Source organism: Sceloporus occidentalis, unplaced genomic scaffold (genome assembly GCF_023333645.1).
Source record: "Sceloporus occidentalis isolate IW3139 unplaced genomic scaffold, rSceOcc1.0.p SCAF_4, whole genome shotgun sequence".
NCBI classification, from domain to species: Eukaryota; Metazoa; Chordata; class Lepidosauria; order Squamata; family Phrynosomatidae; genus Sceloporus; species Sceloporus occidentalis.
In genome coordinates this window covers 196,617,163-196,636,340 of record NW_028316984.1, presented here as the reverse complement: position 1 = coordinate 196,636,340, position 19,178 = coordinate 196,617,163, and the positions used below count along the sequence as shown (strand labels likewise).

Here is a 19,178-nt window from a genome sequence, read left to right as displayed (position 1 = left end):
AGGTGGTCTGCACAAAAGCAGTTGACAAATGGGAGCCAGTGTGGTGTAGTGGCTTGAGCGCTGGACTATGACTTTGACGACCGGGGTTCCCCACTCAGCTGTGGAAACCTTTCACTGGGTAACCTTGGGCATGTCACTCTCTCTCAGAGGAAGCAAAGGTAAACCTCCTCTGATCAAATCTTGCCAAGAAAAGCCCATCATAGGGTCACCATGAGTCAGAAATTACTTGAAGCCACACAACAACAAGAAGAGAAATGCATAGATGTTACGGCTATCAATTACAAGTAGACAAACTCAAGCTTCAGAGGCAGCATGTGTGTGAATACCAGTCACCAGGGAACAATACTGGGAAAGGCCTATTGCCTTCCCGTCCTGCTTCTGGGCTTCCTGAACATATGTGGTTGCCCACCGCCGGAAACAGGATGCCGGGTTTTGAGTCTGATCTGCCATGGTGCTTATGCTATAATTTAACCAGGCCCCATGACAAGTTCATTTGCACTATCGTTTGCAAGACTCTGTGTTTCTTCTTTCAGAAGCCCCAAATGAAACACTAACAGCCCAGTTTGAGTAATAAGCATCCCTTTATTCGCTGACACCATTACAAAAACTGATTACATTAGCAACCAAAAAAGAAAGAGAGAGGGGGGAGGGAGAGAGGAGGAGGAGGAGTGTTCACTTGAAGGTGGAAGTCAGAGGCCGCTACTTCCCCAAGATGTATCTAAGTAAAACAGCACAGGCCGTCAGTATTAAAATGTTATTTTATGTTGCTGTTGTTACCATGTCAGGACTGTGTTGTGTCTGAACAAGTTTTACTGAGCATAGTAAAGATAAAAGGTTACATGTTTACTGTAGCTCCTGGAATGTGAAGCTCTAATTATCCAAACTTTTTTATTTATTTATTTATTACAAAACTAAACTCTGGAGGTGTCTGCAGAGTCTTCTTCTTCATTATCTTGTTTAAATCAGTAGTCTAACAAGGAGTAGAAAAGACAAAACTCTGTTCAGTGTTTGACGAAGTAGAAAGGGTGAACACATAAATAAGGCTTTAATTTGGCAAAATATAAAATACAGTGCCTTCTGCTACCCCCAAATTAAGGATCTCCCCGTGATTTCATTCTGCAAAAAAGAAAAAGAAAAAACAGTGTAAGTTCAGGGGTTTGAAACTGTTGCAAAATACTTTTATTTATAGATTGAAAAACAAGTCAGAACTTCAAAGTGGAGAATTGTTGCCTATAATTTATCCTGATGGAGGAAATAACACAACTAGCAGTACTTAATAATTTTTTAAAACAGAAATCCAGATATATTTTTTTAAAAGTGGGGGGCTTTTTAAAAATATCCCTGAACCTAAGGAGAATGGGGAGGTGGTCTGTTAAGCCAAATTCACACAAACTATTCAAAGTAACTTTTACATTCAAAGCTTGAGTTTCAAAATTCATTTCTCTTGGGGGTGGTGTGGTGAGGAGCAGGAGGACTGTTTGGCACCAACCTCCACAAAACTGAAGAGTCTTACTGCACACACACCCCATTCAAATATTACTCAAAGACTCAAATATTAATTTCACATTTTATATCTACTTAGAAAAGGAGACATGTGACTCAAGGGTCAGAATAGTTGCTCTTTCCTCAGAGTTAATTTTGGATCTGTGAAAACTGTTAGGGCATGGAAAGATGCGCTGTGTCCACCATGAACCACGTCAACAGGACGCCAGGGAGAAGGAATCTGAAGAGATGTCTGCAACTGATAACGACACTAACAAGCCTTCACTCTTCACGAGGGCTTTAATAAATAAGTTATTTTGCCAACCAAACAACCATAACAACTAAACAGATAGGCAGTTACATAACACCAACTGTCATAACTGACACCAGTAACAACCCACTCTGAGGCACCAACTGTCTCACTCTCAGTGACAGTAGAGAACTGACAGTTGCATCAACATTCCAATGATGCACTGTTTGAATGCTGACATATAGAACTGCCACTAGAGCTGTAAATAACTTGCACAACAGCTCCACCTAGTGGCCACATCCATGTCATTTTCTCAGACCTATTTACCATGGTTCTGACAAAAACAACTCACCAAAAGCCAATTTAAAAAGCTTAGCTTCCATAAATTCTGTCTCAAAAAATAGCTTGTCCCTATTTCAGAAGCTATGATTCAAGTGGTGGTTTTAGCCAACACAATCCAGGTGGCTCAAATACAAGTCGGTCAAGGAAGCATAATCTGGGGAGAAGGTGTAAATCACCCTCTTTGTAAACCCTGTTGGCAGTTTTACTCAGGGGAAGGACTCCTGCCCAAAACCCCAAATACAGCAATCAGTTCAGACCCAGTATTAGAAGCTGTTTCCTCTAGGCCTCTTTTACACGACACATTTACAGCATTTTGATGCCATTTTAACTGTCATGGCTACATCCTCTTGAATCTTGGGATTCGAAGTCAGATGCTGCACTAAAGCGCTCTGCAACATCTGTGTAGCATGGGAGAGTACTAGGCAAGTCTATATAGGAAGATGAACTGGGCAAGTCTATACAGGATGATGAATGAGGTGGGGAAGGCTTGGAAGCTGCATCCTGTTCCACGTCAGAGGAAAAATGTTCTCACTTTAAAAAAAAATGCTGAACATCTCTCTAGGCAAATTTGTTTCATAGTTTTTAAAACCTATATGGGAATGGTTTGGCTTGAAACTCATTTTCTCTGATGTGCTATCTTACACAGGGGGAAGATTCAGCAATGGTATCTCCCAGCTAAAGCCTGGAAGTGATGCTGTCCATTCTACCATTTTCTTCTCCTGTGATCAAAAGACTGGACTTGGAGATCCATTCCAAGTTTCTCTTCAACCTCTGACATAAACACACACACCCCACACACACCCCAGTCAAATCCCAAGAATGAAAGACATCCCATTTGCTCAAAATCCTCCTACCTAGTAGCTGGTAGTGTTCTTTTCCCTTTGTGAGCATTTGGCTGACAGATGCAAGCAGCTTTTTGAGATGGGCAACATCCTGGTTTAAACTCACAGCTACATTGAGATTTTTATCCGGCCCTGCCTGAAACAGTAGAAGAGAAAGCAAGTTCACAAAAAAACAGCCAATTTGCAGTTTAATAGCATGGAAGAAACGGGGTGAATGGGAAACGATGTTGAATATTAGCAGGCAGAGAAGGTGGAAATCATGTGGTTCTGCAGATGTAGTTAGGCTGTAGTGCTCAGCATTCTGCACCATTGGTTATACACCATTGGTTATGCTATCTAGGGCTGATGGGATTTAGGAGTCCAGTAGCATTTGGGAGGGCCTCATGATTCCCAGCTCCGCATCCAAAAGGCTTGTGGAGATCTGCATAAAAGGTCACCCAGAGGAATACCCCAACTTTTAGCCAAAGGGCTCAGCGTCTCCAGAAAAAAACCCAGCCAAGACAGATTTTTCTTGTTCTTCTCACAGGAATAGTGAAAAGATGAACAATTCAGCTAAAACATACAAAAAGTGAATATTAAAATAGAAGTAAACTAATCAGTGTTTGTTTGTTTTTAAAAAAATAACCTACACTTATAAAGATTATTACATTTATTATTTATACCACTTGTGCCCTCACATTATTTATCTATATAATACTGTACATCACTACTGGTGAAGGGTCTGGAAACCATGTCCTATGAGGAACAACTTAGGGAGCTGGGGATGTTTAGCCTGGAGAAGCGAAGTTAAGAGGTGGTATGATAACCATGTTTAAATATTTGAAGGGATGTCATACTGAGGAGGGAACAAGCTTGTTTTCTGCTGCTCCAGAGAACAGGACCCAGAACAATGGATGCAAGCTACAGGAAAAGAGATTCCACCTCAACATTAGGAAGAACTTCCTGACAGTAAGGGCTGTTCGACAGTGGAACACACTCCTTCATCGGAGTGTAGTAGAGTCTCCTTCCTTGGAGGTCTTTAAGCAGAGGCTGGATGGCCATCTGTCAGGGATGCTTTGATTGAGATTTCCTGCATGGCAGGGGGTTGGACTGGATGGCCCTTGCAGTCTCTTCCAACTCTATGATTCTATGATTCTACTCTGCCATCTGCTGGTAGATTCAGGTAGCACAGGGCCAATGGTCAGTTTTATTCACAGAGAGGCATGATCCCACTCACTTGTCAAACCCAATAGCAGGGAGTCCACAGTCCTGCCATGAGTGACCTGCAGAGCTCCCATGAGGCTTTTTAATCCAGTGCTCAGCCCAGAACTCCTTAACCAACCTCCTACAACAATGGGTCATCTAGGCATAAAACAATGCCAAATTGGGGGGTGGGGAGCTCTGGGCTACGACACAGGCAACTCCCAGTTCTATAAAAATGAGCACAACTGGTGCAGAGCCAGACTGAACACCCAAGCCATTTCTGGATGATCTCACACCACTTGACCACAACACCAATGAAACTCTGAACTCTAGTCTCAGTCCTGGTAAACAATGACTGTAAATCTTTGCACCATTTCGCCAATATACCCAAGGGACACACTCACCGTCGGTGAGCAGACATCACTGTTTTCTATCACATGAGTGTCTCCAGCAGCTTTTCCTATTTCCCTTTCTAGAGTCACCAAGGATTCCTCAGCCTTAAAAGAAAAGCAACATGTTAAAATATTTAAGATTTTAAAAATTAAAGCACTGTGCATCACAGTGAGCCACTAGAAGTAGAAACCAAGTGATTTCCATATGAGGAGGAGGAAGGCAGAAGACAGAATACCAGTGACAGGGATTTTTAAGGGGGGAATGATCATGTAAGCAATTACAATATATGAACACTTGTACATTTTTATTGACTTACTATTTGGAGTATTTATACCCCACTCTTCAGGCACAAAGGCCCTCAGAGTGACTTACAAATGACTAAATGTAACGTGTGGTCTCACTGGGTGGATTTGGAAACAGTATCTAATGAAGATTCCCCCAAACAGGGAAGCTAGGATGGGCCACTGCTCCCTCTAAGTGTCTCCACCACTCCTGGCTTTGCTCCTGATCTCAGGCGCCAGTGATTCAGATCAACAAATACAGGGCTTAGTGAGTGTGAAGCAACCTTTTATCCCCACATTTGCAGGGATTTATTTTACATAGAAAGTATCCAGCTCTTCAGCATGAATGCTCCCAGGGGAACTTAACAAATCCAAAAACTCAGAAGTAACAAGAAATCAAACCAAAATCAAAGAGTAACATGGCATCACAAGCAGTATGAGATCACAGCAACCAGATAAATCCATAATTAAATAGAGATTAAAAAGGCATTTGCCTAGTGCTGGAAACACAAAAAGTAGGTGCCAGGCAAGCCTCCTGGGTAGGATATTCTCTTGTACTACTGGTGTGATGATCCAGGTCCAAGCAGCCAAACAGCAGGCCTGCCTTGGCTCTTAGTCCCACCAGATCCTTAGCTTCTCCCTGAGTCTCCTGGTCTATGTTCCAACTCCTTGTGGAGTTGAAGATGACCTCTGGAGATCCTCGAATCACGCTGCCACCACCCAGTGAATTTGTAATGGATTTCCCTTAACATACACTGGGACTTGTTAAGGACTTCTAATTCTACTTCTTGCCAATCTTCTCAAGCATCAACCGAGCTGGGACACATGTAAAGGAGTGTCCAAGTAGCAGATACAGTGGAACCTCGGGATACGAAATACCCGGGTTACGAATTTTTCGGGACCCGAAAAAATCCAATTGGAAATTATTGATCCGGGTTACGAACGTTTTTTCGGGTCCCGAAAAAACTTTTGGTGCTTTTCGCCGCGATTTTACACCAAATCGCGGCTTTTCCCCATTAGCGGCTATGGGGATTCGGCTTGCGAAAGCCGTTCGGGTTACGAAAGCGGCCGCGGAACGGATTATTTTCGTAACCCGAGGCTCCACTGTACTTTTAAGGAAGTATTTATCATAATTAAACAAAACAGAACCAAAAGATATAAATTATGCAAGATCCTAAAGGCCTTGCAGGTACAATATGTGTAATTCTAAAAGCATTCATTCCATGCAGGCAACGAGAAAAATAATAAATAAGGCCTAAACATTCTAATCTGACACATTCTCACCTAACTGATATATTGATGTAATATGCTGGCCTTGATGGATCTGAAATATAGTTACAGGTCTTAGCTTAGCATAGACTATCTGCCTGAATTATGCCTTCTTGCTATAGGCACAACACTACAGTTTTCCTAACATGTAAGACTAACTTGAGGGAGAGATTCCCACCTCGAATTCTCACTGTACAAACCATTAACCGCTGAAGACTCTCTCTCTCTGCCTCTCTCTCTGTCACTCTCCAACTGTCAACTGGTCTCAGAGGCTTTTTCTCTTAGAAGCTTCTGGAAGAAACTCTCACTCCTGCTCACTGACTGGTCAAGTGAGCCTTCCGTCAGCTGTGATGCCATTACTTATTTGCATGTGCCTCCCTTCCAGCTTACTCCTATTACCTGGCAGAAGTCTTCCAATGACTGAAGGCCCAGTCCTTACAATTGGTATACTGCTATTCCCCTAATCCCTCACCATTAGCCAGGAAGGCTAGAGCTGATGAGTCCAAGAACATCCAGAGGGTATATCAGACAGTGATATACCCAGAGCAGCATCTTAGTGAGCAGACAGCTCCATTTATTATTATTATTATTATTATTATTATTATTATTATTATCATCATCATCATCATCATCATCATCATTATGCCAGCCTTGATTTGTGAAAAAGCAGAATACAAATAATAATAATAATAATAATTATTATTATTATTATTTGTATTCTGCTTTTTCACAAAGGAATCAAAATGGATTCCAATAGTATAAATAGTATAAATAAAACATCAAACAAAGCTGAACGTCTTTGGAGAAAGTCCAAACAGTGGGCTGATTTTATCCAAATTTGTTCTTCCTTCCTTCTCACGTGCCCTCTCTATGGCAAAACAAAATTATTACAAATCATTGATCTCTGCCAATGAGAGGCGTCCGCAGCGTTTGTTCTCCACCTTCAACACTTTGCTTAAACCTCCCTCTCCTCCTGTCTCTTCATCATTCTCTCCTAATGACTTTGCTAATTATTTCATCTCTAAGATTTCCACTATTCGCTCTGAGATAGTCCCCCGATTCTTCTTCTGCTCATAATCTTCTATCGCCCTCGCCTAACAAATTTTCTGTGTTTCCTCCTGCCTCTTTGGATGAACTCTCTACACTTCTGAACTCTTCCAAACCAGCAACCTGTTCTCTTGATCCAATTCCTACTCGTCTTCTAATCTCTATAGCTCCCTCCTTTCTGCCCTCCCTTCTCCATATCTTCAATCTCTCTCTCTCTACAGGCTCCTTCCCTTTGGACTTCAAACATGCTCTCATTTCCCCAATTCTGAAAAAACCTTCTCTTGACCCCTCCTCTTTGTCTAGCTATCGTCCGATTTCTCTTCTTCCCTTTTTTTCTAAGGTTTTGGAACGGGTTGTTTATTCTCGCTGTCTTGAGTTTCTTGAAGCTAACTCCATTCTCGATCCCTTTCAGTCTGGCTTCCGCCCACGGCATTCTACAGAGACAGCCCTCATCAAGATCTCAAACGATCTTTTACTGGTCAAGGCAAATGGCCTTTACTCTGTTGTCATCCTTCTTGATCTGTCTGCAGCCTTTGACACTGTTGATCACGCTCTTCTAGTTAACATACTTTCTGACCTTGGGTTCTCAGACTCTCTTCTCGACTGGTTTCAATCTTATTTTTCTGGCAGATCTTTTGCAGTGGTTGCTGGCGGTCAGACTTCTTCTCCTGTTCCCTTATCTGTTGGAGTTCCCCAGGGCTCTGTTTTGGGTCCCCTTCTGTTTTCTCTCTACACACTGTCCTTAGGAAAACTCATTAGCTCTCTTGGCTTTTCCTACCATCTGTATGCCAATGACACCCAGCTGTATCTTTCCGCCCCTGACCTTTCCAAGGCTTGAATAGCAAGTTTCGTCTTGCCTCACAGCTGTCTCGCAGTGGATGCGCCATCGGCGTTTGAAGCTCAACATGTCCAAGATGGAGCTTCTTGTCTTTCCTCCTAAGCCCACCCTTCAACTCTCCTTTTCTGTCTCTGTGGACAACATTTCTATACAACCAGTCCAGCAAGCCCGCAGTCTTGGTTTTATCTTTGATTCTTCTCTGTCATGTATCCCTCAGATCCAGACCACAGCCAAGGCTTGTAGATTCCTTTTGTACAATATTGCCAAAATCCGACCATATCTCTCCGCCTCTACTTCCAAGATCCTGGTCCATGACCTAGTGATCTCACGACTTGATTACTGTAACGTCCTCCTGGCTGGGCTTCCTCTTTCTCACCTCCGTCCTTTAATCTCTGTCCAGCATTCAGCTGCACGCATTATCACTTCCACCCACTGCTCTGACCACATCTCTCCTGTGTTGGCATCCCTTCACTGGCTCCCCCTCCCTTTTCGCATTCCGTATAAGCTCCTGTTGTTGACATTTAAAGCCCTCCATGGACTGGCCCCTCCTTACTTATCAGACCTTCTTTCTCCTCACCTTCCCACCAGGGCCCTCCGTTCTGGTAGTCAAGGTCTGCTGTCTCAGCCCAGGATTTCCTCTGCCTCATCCCGGATTCAACCCTTTTCACTTGCTGCCCCTCACTCCTGGAACCTTCTTCCCCCACAAGCAAGAGCCATCACTTCTTTAACCAGCTTCAAAACGGAGTTGAAAACCATCCTGTTCAGAGAAGCCTTCCCAGGCATTGCATAATTGTCGCTTACTATTTGATGTTCTTTTGGTGCCTGTTTATCGAACCATTTCCTGTATTGCTATGTACTGTATATGTATTATCCTACCTGAGAGTATGTATTTTCCCTGGAAGAAGATTAACCATCCATTATGAAGCCAAGCCCTCCCTCCAGTCCACCTGCCTTGGTCCAGGCCTTGGAGGTAGAGAGGAACTGCTGGACCTCTTACCCTTTCCCTCCACCACTCCCTTCTCCTTCTGTGTCATGTCTTTTTAGATTGTAAGCCCGAGGGCAGGGAACCGTCTAATTAAAAAGATTGTATGTACAGCGCTGTGTAAATTTACAACGTTTCATAAATAAAGGTTAATAATAATAATAAGAAGAAGAAGAAGAAGAAGAAGAAGAAGAAGAAGAAGAAGAAGAAAGATATTCCACAGGCGTCCAAGTCCCAAGCTATAGTCAGGCTTTCCAAATTAGCATCAGCTCTCTAAAATATATTAGGAAATAGACCAGCAGATACAGAAACAGCTGGAGATTTTCATGAAGTGGCAGCATCTTGAAATGACATTTCCAAACAGTCACCAAGAGACAGACCCACATACAATGCACTGTATAGGTTTGGCCTGGGAATTACAGAAGTATAAGTAACAGTAACCAGACTTGGTTCAGAAGGCGCTTCAAATGGCCCAATAGCCTAAGCTGCTGAAAGGTGCTATGTGTCTCAGTGATATGTGTCTATGGGCACAACCCAATTACAGACATAGCTCTTTAGAGGAGAATGCACCAGCATCCAGAACAGGTTGAACACCAGCTCTATGAACAGACACACTTGAGCTTTTTATTCCTTACCTTGGGCAAGTCGACAGCTAGTTTTTGCCTCTCACTCTGATCCATTTTGAGTTTGGCTAACGTCTCGTTCAACTGTGTTTTTAGCTATAAAAAAGTAAAAGAAAGACAGCTGATTCACTGAGTCGGAGAAGCACTAGGAAGAAGGAAAGGCAAGTTTTACACACACATACATCTCCAGAGCAGATGAAAAAAGATGACAAGTAGAGAAGCTTGAAACAGGGGTTAGAATCAGTGACAGGACCCTATATAGATTACTTACTCTGTTGAACACCTCACCAACATTACCAGTGAATTTGCACAAAACTTTTCACACATATGCCTCTATGGCCTGACTACCAAAGTCTGCTTTAAGGTCAAACCTGTCTTCCCCTGCTCCTAGGAATGAGCTTACTCCTCCTTTCAGTAACTAAAAATAAATATCTAACATTTTAATCACTCTGCTTATTATATGTCTCAAACACCATATGGTTCTCTCCAAATCAATAGATTCCTACATGGGAAATGAAACCTTCTCTACATAAAGTGTAGAAAAAGTCAGTGCATGTGGTGGCATTTCCCCATCCTGAAATGTAAATATATTTTTTTCTTTTGAGGTGGATTAAACATTTCCTTGGTTCTGGAAGACTCACTTTTGAAGAGCTGCAAATATATGAACACAACCTGTCATCATACTCCCAATAAAGACATCTGAAACAATATGCCATAAGTCACTCACAGCTGCTACCAATCATTTACAACTCGAGATTGTTCAGTCAAGTGAGGGATTGGTTTGTCTGAGTTCTCTTTTATGTTAGGTCTTGTTCTTCCCCTGCAATCAAGCAATGGTGACTTTTCTGACCAGAAGTCAGAGTTCCTATTTCAAGCTGGGCCCATGCTTTCTAAATTCATGATGATGGATACACAGCATCCCATTATTCCCAGTTCTCCCTTCAAGTGTGTCATTTGGGCGTCACTCTCCATGTTCAGTCAGTTTCCATGGAAGATAGAAAGTCCATCGCTTCATAAGCAGATACATTCTGGGAGACTTGCAGACTCCAGTATCTTTCCAGAGGGATAGAGGTGTTAGTCTGGACCAGCAGAAAAACTCATTTTATTTGGCATAGGCTTTCAGAGACTGCAACCCACTTCACCAGGTGGACAGAGCATTGCTCCTCTGGGCAGATTTTTATACACATGCTCCATCACTTCCCAATTACTCTTTGTTACAGAACTAACATTAAGTGATCACCAATGTCTGTACCTTTTGCATTTCCATTCACCTAATATCTTTCTCTTATTTGTTGTTATTTACCATACGTGCCAACTTATGGCAACTAAAAATGAGAGAGTTCCATGATGTCATCAACTGTCCTGCTCAGGTCTTGCAAACTCAGGGCAACCCTGACTTCACTGACTTTTAAAACTGTAGTGCCATCTTCCTCTTTTCCTGTTGCCTTTCTGCTTTACTGAGCATTATCATTTTTTCCAATGAATCACATCATCTCATGATATGTCCAAAATACAACAGCCTCAGTTTAAGGCCTGATTTGCTCTCAAACCATTCATTTATCTTTTTGGAAGTGCACGGTATCTGCAGAGCTCTCCTCATCCAGCATGAGTTGATTTGCTTCCTATCAACTTTCTTCACCAGCCAGCTTTCACAATCAGTCAAAGAAACTGGAAATATAATAGCATGGATTGTTCTGACTTTGGTATTTAATGATGTATACAATGATATGTGCAATGATATAAATATCTACCAGCAGAGGCAATATTCCAGCACCTATTAAAGTGTGCTGCATTCAATGAAAACTTGCCCCAAATGCAATAAGAATTTGAGGTGCTGCAAGATTCTTTTGTTGTTGTTTCCCAGTGTCCTTGGAACAGAAAACAATATTGTTCACTTTTACCCTTCAACAACTAGATTCACTCCAAAGGAAATGTTTGATCCAAAACAGACCTCAGCCAGACCATCGCTATATGAATGAACCTTAACCTTCTCTTTAATATTTAGTGTAGATAAAGCAGCAGTTTCACACTCAGACCACTTTGGCTGCATTCTGTGAAAGCAGTTTTCCAAATTCACAAACTACAAAACATTAATGGTTGAAGCAAGAAAGGTGAAGAAAAAAAAACTACACATGCTTAAGCACTAGTCACATTGTTATAGGAGGCAGAGAGAGGCTATCAGAGTGGTTGCAGTGGACAAAGACTGAACTGAAGTGGTTAGCAGACAGAAAGGATTTGGAAAAGTTCCCCCACTGTGGAGTAGATATACTCAGATGGAGGGTAGGCCTCTTACCAAATTTAACTCTTCATTCTGCCTTACTGCTTCAGAATATGAGTCATCAAGTTTTTTCTGCAATTCAGTCAATAGATCTTTGAGCTGAAATGAAGTTTTTCAGAGGCTTTAGGATGCATGTCCTTACAATGGTCATCTGAGGCCCTGTTCCATGTTTGACCATCACCACCTGAAACCAGGGTGGGAACATGAAACAGAGCCTTTTCGGTGGCAGCACACCATCTTTGGGACTCCTTTCTTGGGGAGATCTGGCTAAATACTTCACAGTTTGAAGGCTGGCAAGCAATGAAGACATCTTTTGTTTTGCTCAGAACTTAATCACTGCTAAGAAGAGCTACTGTGGTCTTACACTGACATTTTCTGCTGTTAAATTGTTATTAAACTCTGCACTGAGTTTAGAGCCTACTGGCTAGTGGTATAAAAATGTTATGATTATCATCAACGTCATCACTCTTTCCCCCCGCTTTCTGCTCAGTTATTAGTGTGCCCACCTATCTTGGAGCCACAAACACAATAATGCCCCAATTCCTTCTATCGTTTACTGAGCAAACATTTCATTCCTGGGCCAACCAAATTCATGCTACTTTTCCATGTATGTTGATGCAAAAACAGCCACAGTGTTTTAGTAGGTGGCTTACCTCACGAACTTCTGAAACATACGTTGATCGCTCTATTTCTGCCTTTTCCAGTTCCTGCTCCAAGTGTTCTCTCTCTTTTTTAAGCTGCCAAAGGAATGAAGCCGCAAGACACGTGTTTCTACACAGTTAACTTCAAGATTCAGTCTTCTACTAAACATTTTAAAATTATTCCTCAACTTCATAGATTCTCCAACTACTAGTTTAGTATAGATGAGATAAGCCCGGATTTTGCTTAGAATATTATTCTAATTTCACTGGAACTTATCTATGTTTTATGTGTAAATTTCTTTGGCACTTCAGTAGATGTAAAAATGAAAAATCCTACCATTACCATTTTAAAATCATGTGGTCTTAGATTTGCATCAATTTGCATCACAGTGGCTATGTGTAAAAACTGTAAACAAAATGTTTAATATGTAGTTTAATATTATGCCTAGTTCAAACAGAGTCTGATTTCATATCCTAGTTTGCTGGGAATCTTCCAGCCACCAGTATAGGCAATCTCATGGTTCCTCCTTGGTTTCGTCCTTATGGAGCGAAAGATGTAAAGTAAACCAGGTGAATGAAGAAGAAATAACTACCAAAACGCAGGATAGATCCTGTCAAGCACAGAAATTACCCACAGGCAAGAAAATTAACTCTGCTGTGGTGGACAAAAAGGAACTGAAGCTTAGGTGAGAAGCGAACTGATAGCCCACTTGGAGAGCAGGCAGGACTACCCCCAAAATGCCAAAGTAACAGCTCTGGAAGTTTCCAAAGATGCACTGTGCAGACACAGGATAACCCAACTGTTTGATTAACAGAGACTACAAAGAAGAAATGTGATTTAAGAAACTACCTTCTTCAAAAATGTTCAAAGCCACTTGCATGAGGGGAAGGAGAATTAAGGGGCATATGACTCACTGCTGGTCTAATAAACCACAGTTGTTAAATTGTAGAATTCTTAAACCTCAACTGAGTCATTCTACACTCACAGCAGATTTGGGATGAACATAACTCTATAGCAGAGATTAAATCCAACAAAACATACAGCATCAACTTCTTTGTTTTCTTCCTTTAGTCTTTCTACTTCCTCTTCTAGAAGACTGACCGACGACTGCATCTGCAATTAGACAAATATAAACACTTCTGTCATTCAGATGATAAATGAAGAACTTTACCTTCTTCAAAAATTTTAAGTGAATTTAGGGCACAGCTGCTTTCCCTCCTCTGCTTTCTCTGTTGTCAACAGAGGCGTACTGGCCAGAATTAGGCTGCCATCAGCTCTCAGTAACACATACATTCTCAAATGCACAAGGCTTTCTGCTTTCCATTTTAGACCGTATGTTTCTGGGGCATAGAATCATAAAGTTGGAAGAGACCACAAAGGCCATCCAGTCAAAACCCCTGCCATGCAAGAACTCACAATCAAAGCACCCCCAACAGATGGCCATCCAGCTTCTCTTTAAAAATCTCCAAAGAAAGAGACTCCACTACACTCTGAGGCTGCATCTTGCACGGCCGAACAGCCCTTACTGTCAGGAAGTCCTTCCTAATGTTGAGGTGGAATCTCTTTTTCTGTATCTTGCATCCATTGTTCCAGATCCTATTCTCTGGAGCAGCAGAAAACAAGCTTGCCTCATCCTCAGTATGACACTCCTTCAAATATTTAAACAGGGCTATCATATGACCTCTTAACCATCTCTTCTCCAGGCTAAACATACCCAGCTTCCTAAGTCTCTCCTCTTGGGGCATGGTTTCTAGACCCTTCATCACATGCCAGCTTGTCAACACCCTAAATTTAACAAATTGTAAGACAAATTGGCAGTCAGCCTGCATCACACTTTTGAGATTTTCAGGTAAATAGCACTGTGTGCAACAGTGCTTTCTTTGTGGAGTTCTGAACTGACTGTCAATCAATTTCAGCAAGTGATAAGGAGTTCTTCTTATAAGAGGGAGACATTGTTCCAATCATCAGCTCCAAACTGCTTATCATTTGACAACCTTCCCATGTTTGTTCCTTACCAATTAGTTTAATCTCTGGTATAAATTAATACCACCCCCTCCACCACCCACACTCCTAATAGGGAATATCTAAGCTTTTTTTTTTAGTTAGCAACAGTAGAGAAATAAGTAGTGTTTCACTTTGCCCTTTTCTGGAGCCTTTGAAGGTCAATATCAATGTTATGATAAGCAATGCAAAAGAAAGAAAAGCCTCACTCTGAGACAGTTCACACTGTCAGAGCAAACTTCCTTCATCCAAGTAGCAAAAATGGCTTTTATCCATGAACTCGATACTGTTAAGCCCAGACAATTTATCATCTCCTGTAAAGTCAATGCAGAAGCAGATGGTCTTTTCTAGTTAACACTGAAGTGCGGTTGGTCTTCTATTTGAGGGGGTTATCCCCCTTGAGCAATCCCCCATTTGCATCAAGTTGGCTTCAGTAAGCACTCGCTGGATGCATAATCCAAAATCATTTCACAGGGATTAATTTGTATCGATGAAGGCAAGGAAAACCACAGAAGTACCACATTAAAAACAACAGCAGCATGATTAAGCCCCTTGATACTACTTTGAGAACATATTGCTATTTTCATATGTGATCACCATCCAACGTATATCAGAGCAATTGCTCACCAATGCATTATCTGGTTTTATTAATGTCTTCTGGCGATTCCTCCCGTAGGTTGTTTAGCTGTTGTTTTAAACTGCCTATTTTTAGTTTTGTCCTTCATTTTGAGAACTGTTAGACTGAGAAGAAGGATTTAATTTTCTAAAAGAACCACAGCTTAGAATGGAGCATTAAAAAGATGCCTTCTATAGGAAGTGTAGCTATAGAGGGGGCAAAATGAGGGCACTTGATTTCTAAATAAGAATTCTACCCCTTCTAAAATGACATTTTCCTTCACTCCTCAGACTTCTATTGCTGCAGTAACTTAAAACTTTAGCCAAGTGTTCTGAAATAAAAGTTGAGACATCAAAAGTAAAGGAGCAGGCAAAGTTAACTTCACCAACCGGCATCAAAGGCCACCATCATGCACGACGCACACCCCAACTCCACCCCCATGCCAGTGTGACTTTTTGAATTGTGGTGTCCAGAAATGGGACACAGTATTCCAGGTGAGGCCTGACCAAAGCAGAAGACAATGGTACTATCACTTCGCTTGATCAAGATGTTATACTTCTATTGATGCAGCCTAGAATTGCATTGGCCTTTTTAGCTGCCATATCACACTGATGACTCATGTTCAACTTGTGGTCTACTTAGACTTCTAGATCCCTTTCACATGTCATCTTGTTAGGCCAGGTGTCCCCCATCCTGTATCTGTGCATTTCATTTTTTTCACCCTAAGTGTAGTACCTTACATTTCTCCTTGTTGGAAGTTTTGTTAGTTTTGGCCCAGTTTTCTAATCTATTAAGGTCATTTTGAATTTTGATCCTGCTACTCCTCCTAATTATAATGTTCTCTATGTATTTGCACCTTGATGCCAGAAACTCTGTCAGTGCAGTGGGTAGACATGCACAAGACCAGTGGGATCTTTTTTAAATACCTTTTGCAGTTCCTTCTGAGAGTCTTCAATTTTTATTTTCCATTTGCTCTCCTCTTCTTCCACGCTTCTCTGTAACCTTTGCAAGATTCCCTCCTAGCAATACAGAATTTCAGTTACATTGAGGCTCAATAGGAAATTGGGGCAGGTGGAAATTCCACCGGGCAAAAGTAGAATTTACAATGCTCCTCCCTACCGTCTCTGCAAGGACCACTTTATACTTCTCACACTCCTGCTGCAGCATTACATGCAATTCATCTGCCTCTTTCAACTTTTGCTCCAGGGCCTGTTAGAACAAACAAACAAAATTCCATACACATTTGGAAATGTATGCCATATAAGTACTGTTTCAAGTTTCTGCACTGCAATTCCCCTCATTTCAATTCGGGCTCAATTGATTACAATTACAATTACCCATCCATTCAAACATGAAAATAAGTCTAGAAAGGCTGATGCCAAATAAAATTTGTTAGCTCTTGAGCTGTTTTTGTTGCTTGTGCTGCAACAGACTGACATGGCTACCCCACATACTATGAAAAATCACAATAATTTCTATTTATGTATTTATTTATTAGTTTATTAAAACATTCATTCCTCACTTGCAACCCATAGCCATTACAAAGTCACAGACTCTCTGAATAGCAGCCATAATTTTGGACGAAGTTCTGTAATTTCCCTTAAGCTCCAGGCTAAGAGCTGAAGAGTAAATCCGTAAACCAGCCATATGTGAAAAATCTTTATTTGTCATTGAAAAGGGTTCAATTTTGCTTAGTTTGCAGCCATATTAATCCAAATTAATCAATAGCCTGAATTCAAGGTGTGACTTCCCATTTCAGATAAAGAAGGGAAAAGGAAAAAAAGGCTACAAAGAAAGGCTAAATGTTAAGACTAATCCATGTTTTTAAGCATAAGTTGTCACCTATCACAATTCACGTCCTTACAGTGCTGCTGCTTTTCTGATTCAAAGCTGGATAAATGACGTTGCATTTGAGTGTTTTATTTCCCAGTCACTGGACAAACATTTAGAAAAAAAGACAACAAAGGGGCAATGTGCACATGGAGATTCTTTTCCTTTGCTGACTTTGATGCTTAGTTCCTGCCATGATTAGCCTGGCAAATGTAAGATCAGCCTTATTTCAGTTACATTATTACTGGTAAATGGAATGGACCATTCTGCTTCTCAGGGGCCCTTCAGTCGAAGCTTGGAAAAGTCTCTTTTTGGACAACTCCAGGGGCTAAATCAAATTGTTAGCCCCAATGAGTGAAGGTCCAATGAATCAATGGAAACAGAAGTTCAACATTTATGTAAGTTCCATGGATCAGATAGGTTACTCAAGCTGGGACTAACAACTGGATTTAGACCCCAGACACCCAAAACCAACTGGGCACGTGGGGGTGAATTCTGGAAGACATACTGTAGTTACTTTTCCTAACTTTGTGTTTAGTTAGCAGTCAACGGTAAATACTACAACGAAAGAAACTTAGAGTGTTATTTTCATGTTGTTTTCATAAGACTAAGATTCAGAGGATGCTACCAGATCCTGAAACCTGGGATTATGCATCCCCCTTAAACAGAAGATCCCAGAGCTTTGAAAAGGTATTACATGTTCTTGAATCTGGAAGACTTTAGAGTTTCACAGTCCAAAAAGGCACTTTTCCAAACTCTGGAATATCCTTAATAGCAATAGCTGTACATGTGAAAATGTCATGCTGGTTTCTCCTTTTTAGAGCCATTCAGGAGGGCCCTGGTTTCTTTACCCATAGCAAAATGGTTGCTTTTGCAAAGATGTATGCCCCCCCCCCCCCAGTTCCTGTTAAACCAGCCTGGGTGTGACACATCAGAAGCCAAAATGTAAGCTCCTGCATCTCAAATGCATCTGAAGCCAATATCATTTTTCTCCTTTCCATTACCCAGGTTGATGGAGGATGGCATTAACCAACAAAAGCATACATGCACATAGTCTGTACGCACCTTCACTTCATCTGGTCGAGATGTCTCTTTTGTATGCTCTCTTACTGCCTGTTCAAACCCACGCATCCATTCACTGTGACTCTGTGTAAGAAAAGGGCATTAAAGCAAAGAGGTCTTGATAACGTGAGAGAAATTTTAAAATGACAACATGGGCAGAACAACAGTCAACATCCACCATTTAACAGCTGTCACAGACATGAATTGTCAATCATCCATTCAGGAGGGGGAAGGAGATTCCTTTCCGGATGCTGGGATTTACTCCATCTTGAAGAGACAGAGCTTGTATCTGGTTAAGAATTACCCTGGAATAAACCCTGGTTCATTTGCATGTGTTAAAATACAGCCGTATGCACTCATGTGCATGTCCACACACACGCAAAATGGTGATATGAAAATGATGTTCATTTGTCACCTTTTTTCCAGTTTGGGACTCTAGGCAGCTTACAATAGTTAAAGCAGCTAAAATTCACAACACAAAAAACTTAAAACTTAAAAATATAATTGAACAATGAAAAAAAATAGAAGCTATTAAAATATAAAATGTTAAAAGTGAACAGCAAATGGAAAATTATGCAAGGCCCATTCCCACTGGGCAATCTGTTCTCTAACATTTGCTGAAACAAAAGAGTCTTGATCTACCTGTGGAAAGATAGCAAGAAACATGCTAGTTTAAATTATCTGGGAAGGGAATGCCAAAGCCTAGGAGCAGCCACCAAAAAGGGTCTTTCCTATGTTTCCACCAGATGTACCTGTGAGAATGGTGAGGCAGAGAGAAATGCCTCCCCAAAACATCTCAGAACACAACCAGACTCATAATGAAGAATATAAAGATACAGATGTGTTAGTCTGTAGAACCTGTAGGTCAGAATAGAAATCTTTTAACACCTTTGAGACTAGCTGAACGAAAGAAGTTGGCATCTTGATCCTTTGTAGAATGAAGTCTACTTCCTCAGATGAATTTGGAAGAGTGGTATTGGCATTCTCACACACCAATGGCATATATATCCAACACCATAAGCTTTTTTATAATTTCTATTTTAATTTTAAAAGCCCCCCTTTCAGCCTCCTTAAAACACAGGGAACCTAAACACACCAGATCCTGTCTGATCTTGGAAATTAAGCAGGTTCAGCCCTGACTAGGACTTGGATGGGCAGAAATTGTTAGAGAATAAAGCTTGTTTAATATGTCCAGATGTGAAGAAGTGACAAAGGCAA

At 41.2% G+C, this 19,178-nt stretch overlaps 1 protein-coding gene across 7 annotated transcripts in view; it reads right to left on the bottom strand.

Annotated features, from left to right (window-relative positions):
- Window positions 1-562: 562 nt before the first annotated feature.
- KTN1 (kinectin 1) overlaps window positions 563-19,178 on the bottom strand; it is a 165,582-nt gene continuing 146,966 nt past the window's right edge. For 5 of the 7 annotated variants that reach the window (XM_089522818.1, XM_089522817.1, XM_089522821.1 and 2 more), the window contains 10 exons: window positions 17,964-18,044; window positions 16,188-16,277; window positions 15,995-16,087; window positions 13,493-13,564; window positions 12,463-12,546; window positions 11,825-11,908; window positions 9,544-9,627; window positions 4,503-4,595; window positions 2,929-3,052; window positions 563-1,116 (listed from right to left, as the gene is read on the bottom strand). In XM_089522818.1, coding sequence (XP_089378944.1) covers window positions 1,112-1,116; window positions 2,929-3,052; window positions 4,503-4,595; window positions 9,544-9,627; window positions 11,825-11,908; window positions 12,463-12,546; window positions 13,493-13,564; window positions 15,995-16,087; window positions 16,188-16,277; window positions 17,964-18,044 — 810 coding nt within the window. In that variant the 3' untranslated portion in view covers window positions 563-1,111. The remainder of the gene's footprint in view (window positions 1,117-2,928; window positions 3,053-4,502; window positions 4,596-9,543; window positions 9,628-11,824; window positions 11,909-12,462; window positions 12,547-13,492; window positions 13,565-15,994; window positions 16,088-16,187; window positions 16,278-17,963; window positions 18,045-19,178) is intronic. The other 2 variants (XM_089522820.1, XM_089522824.1) reach the window with 1 other exon arrangement.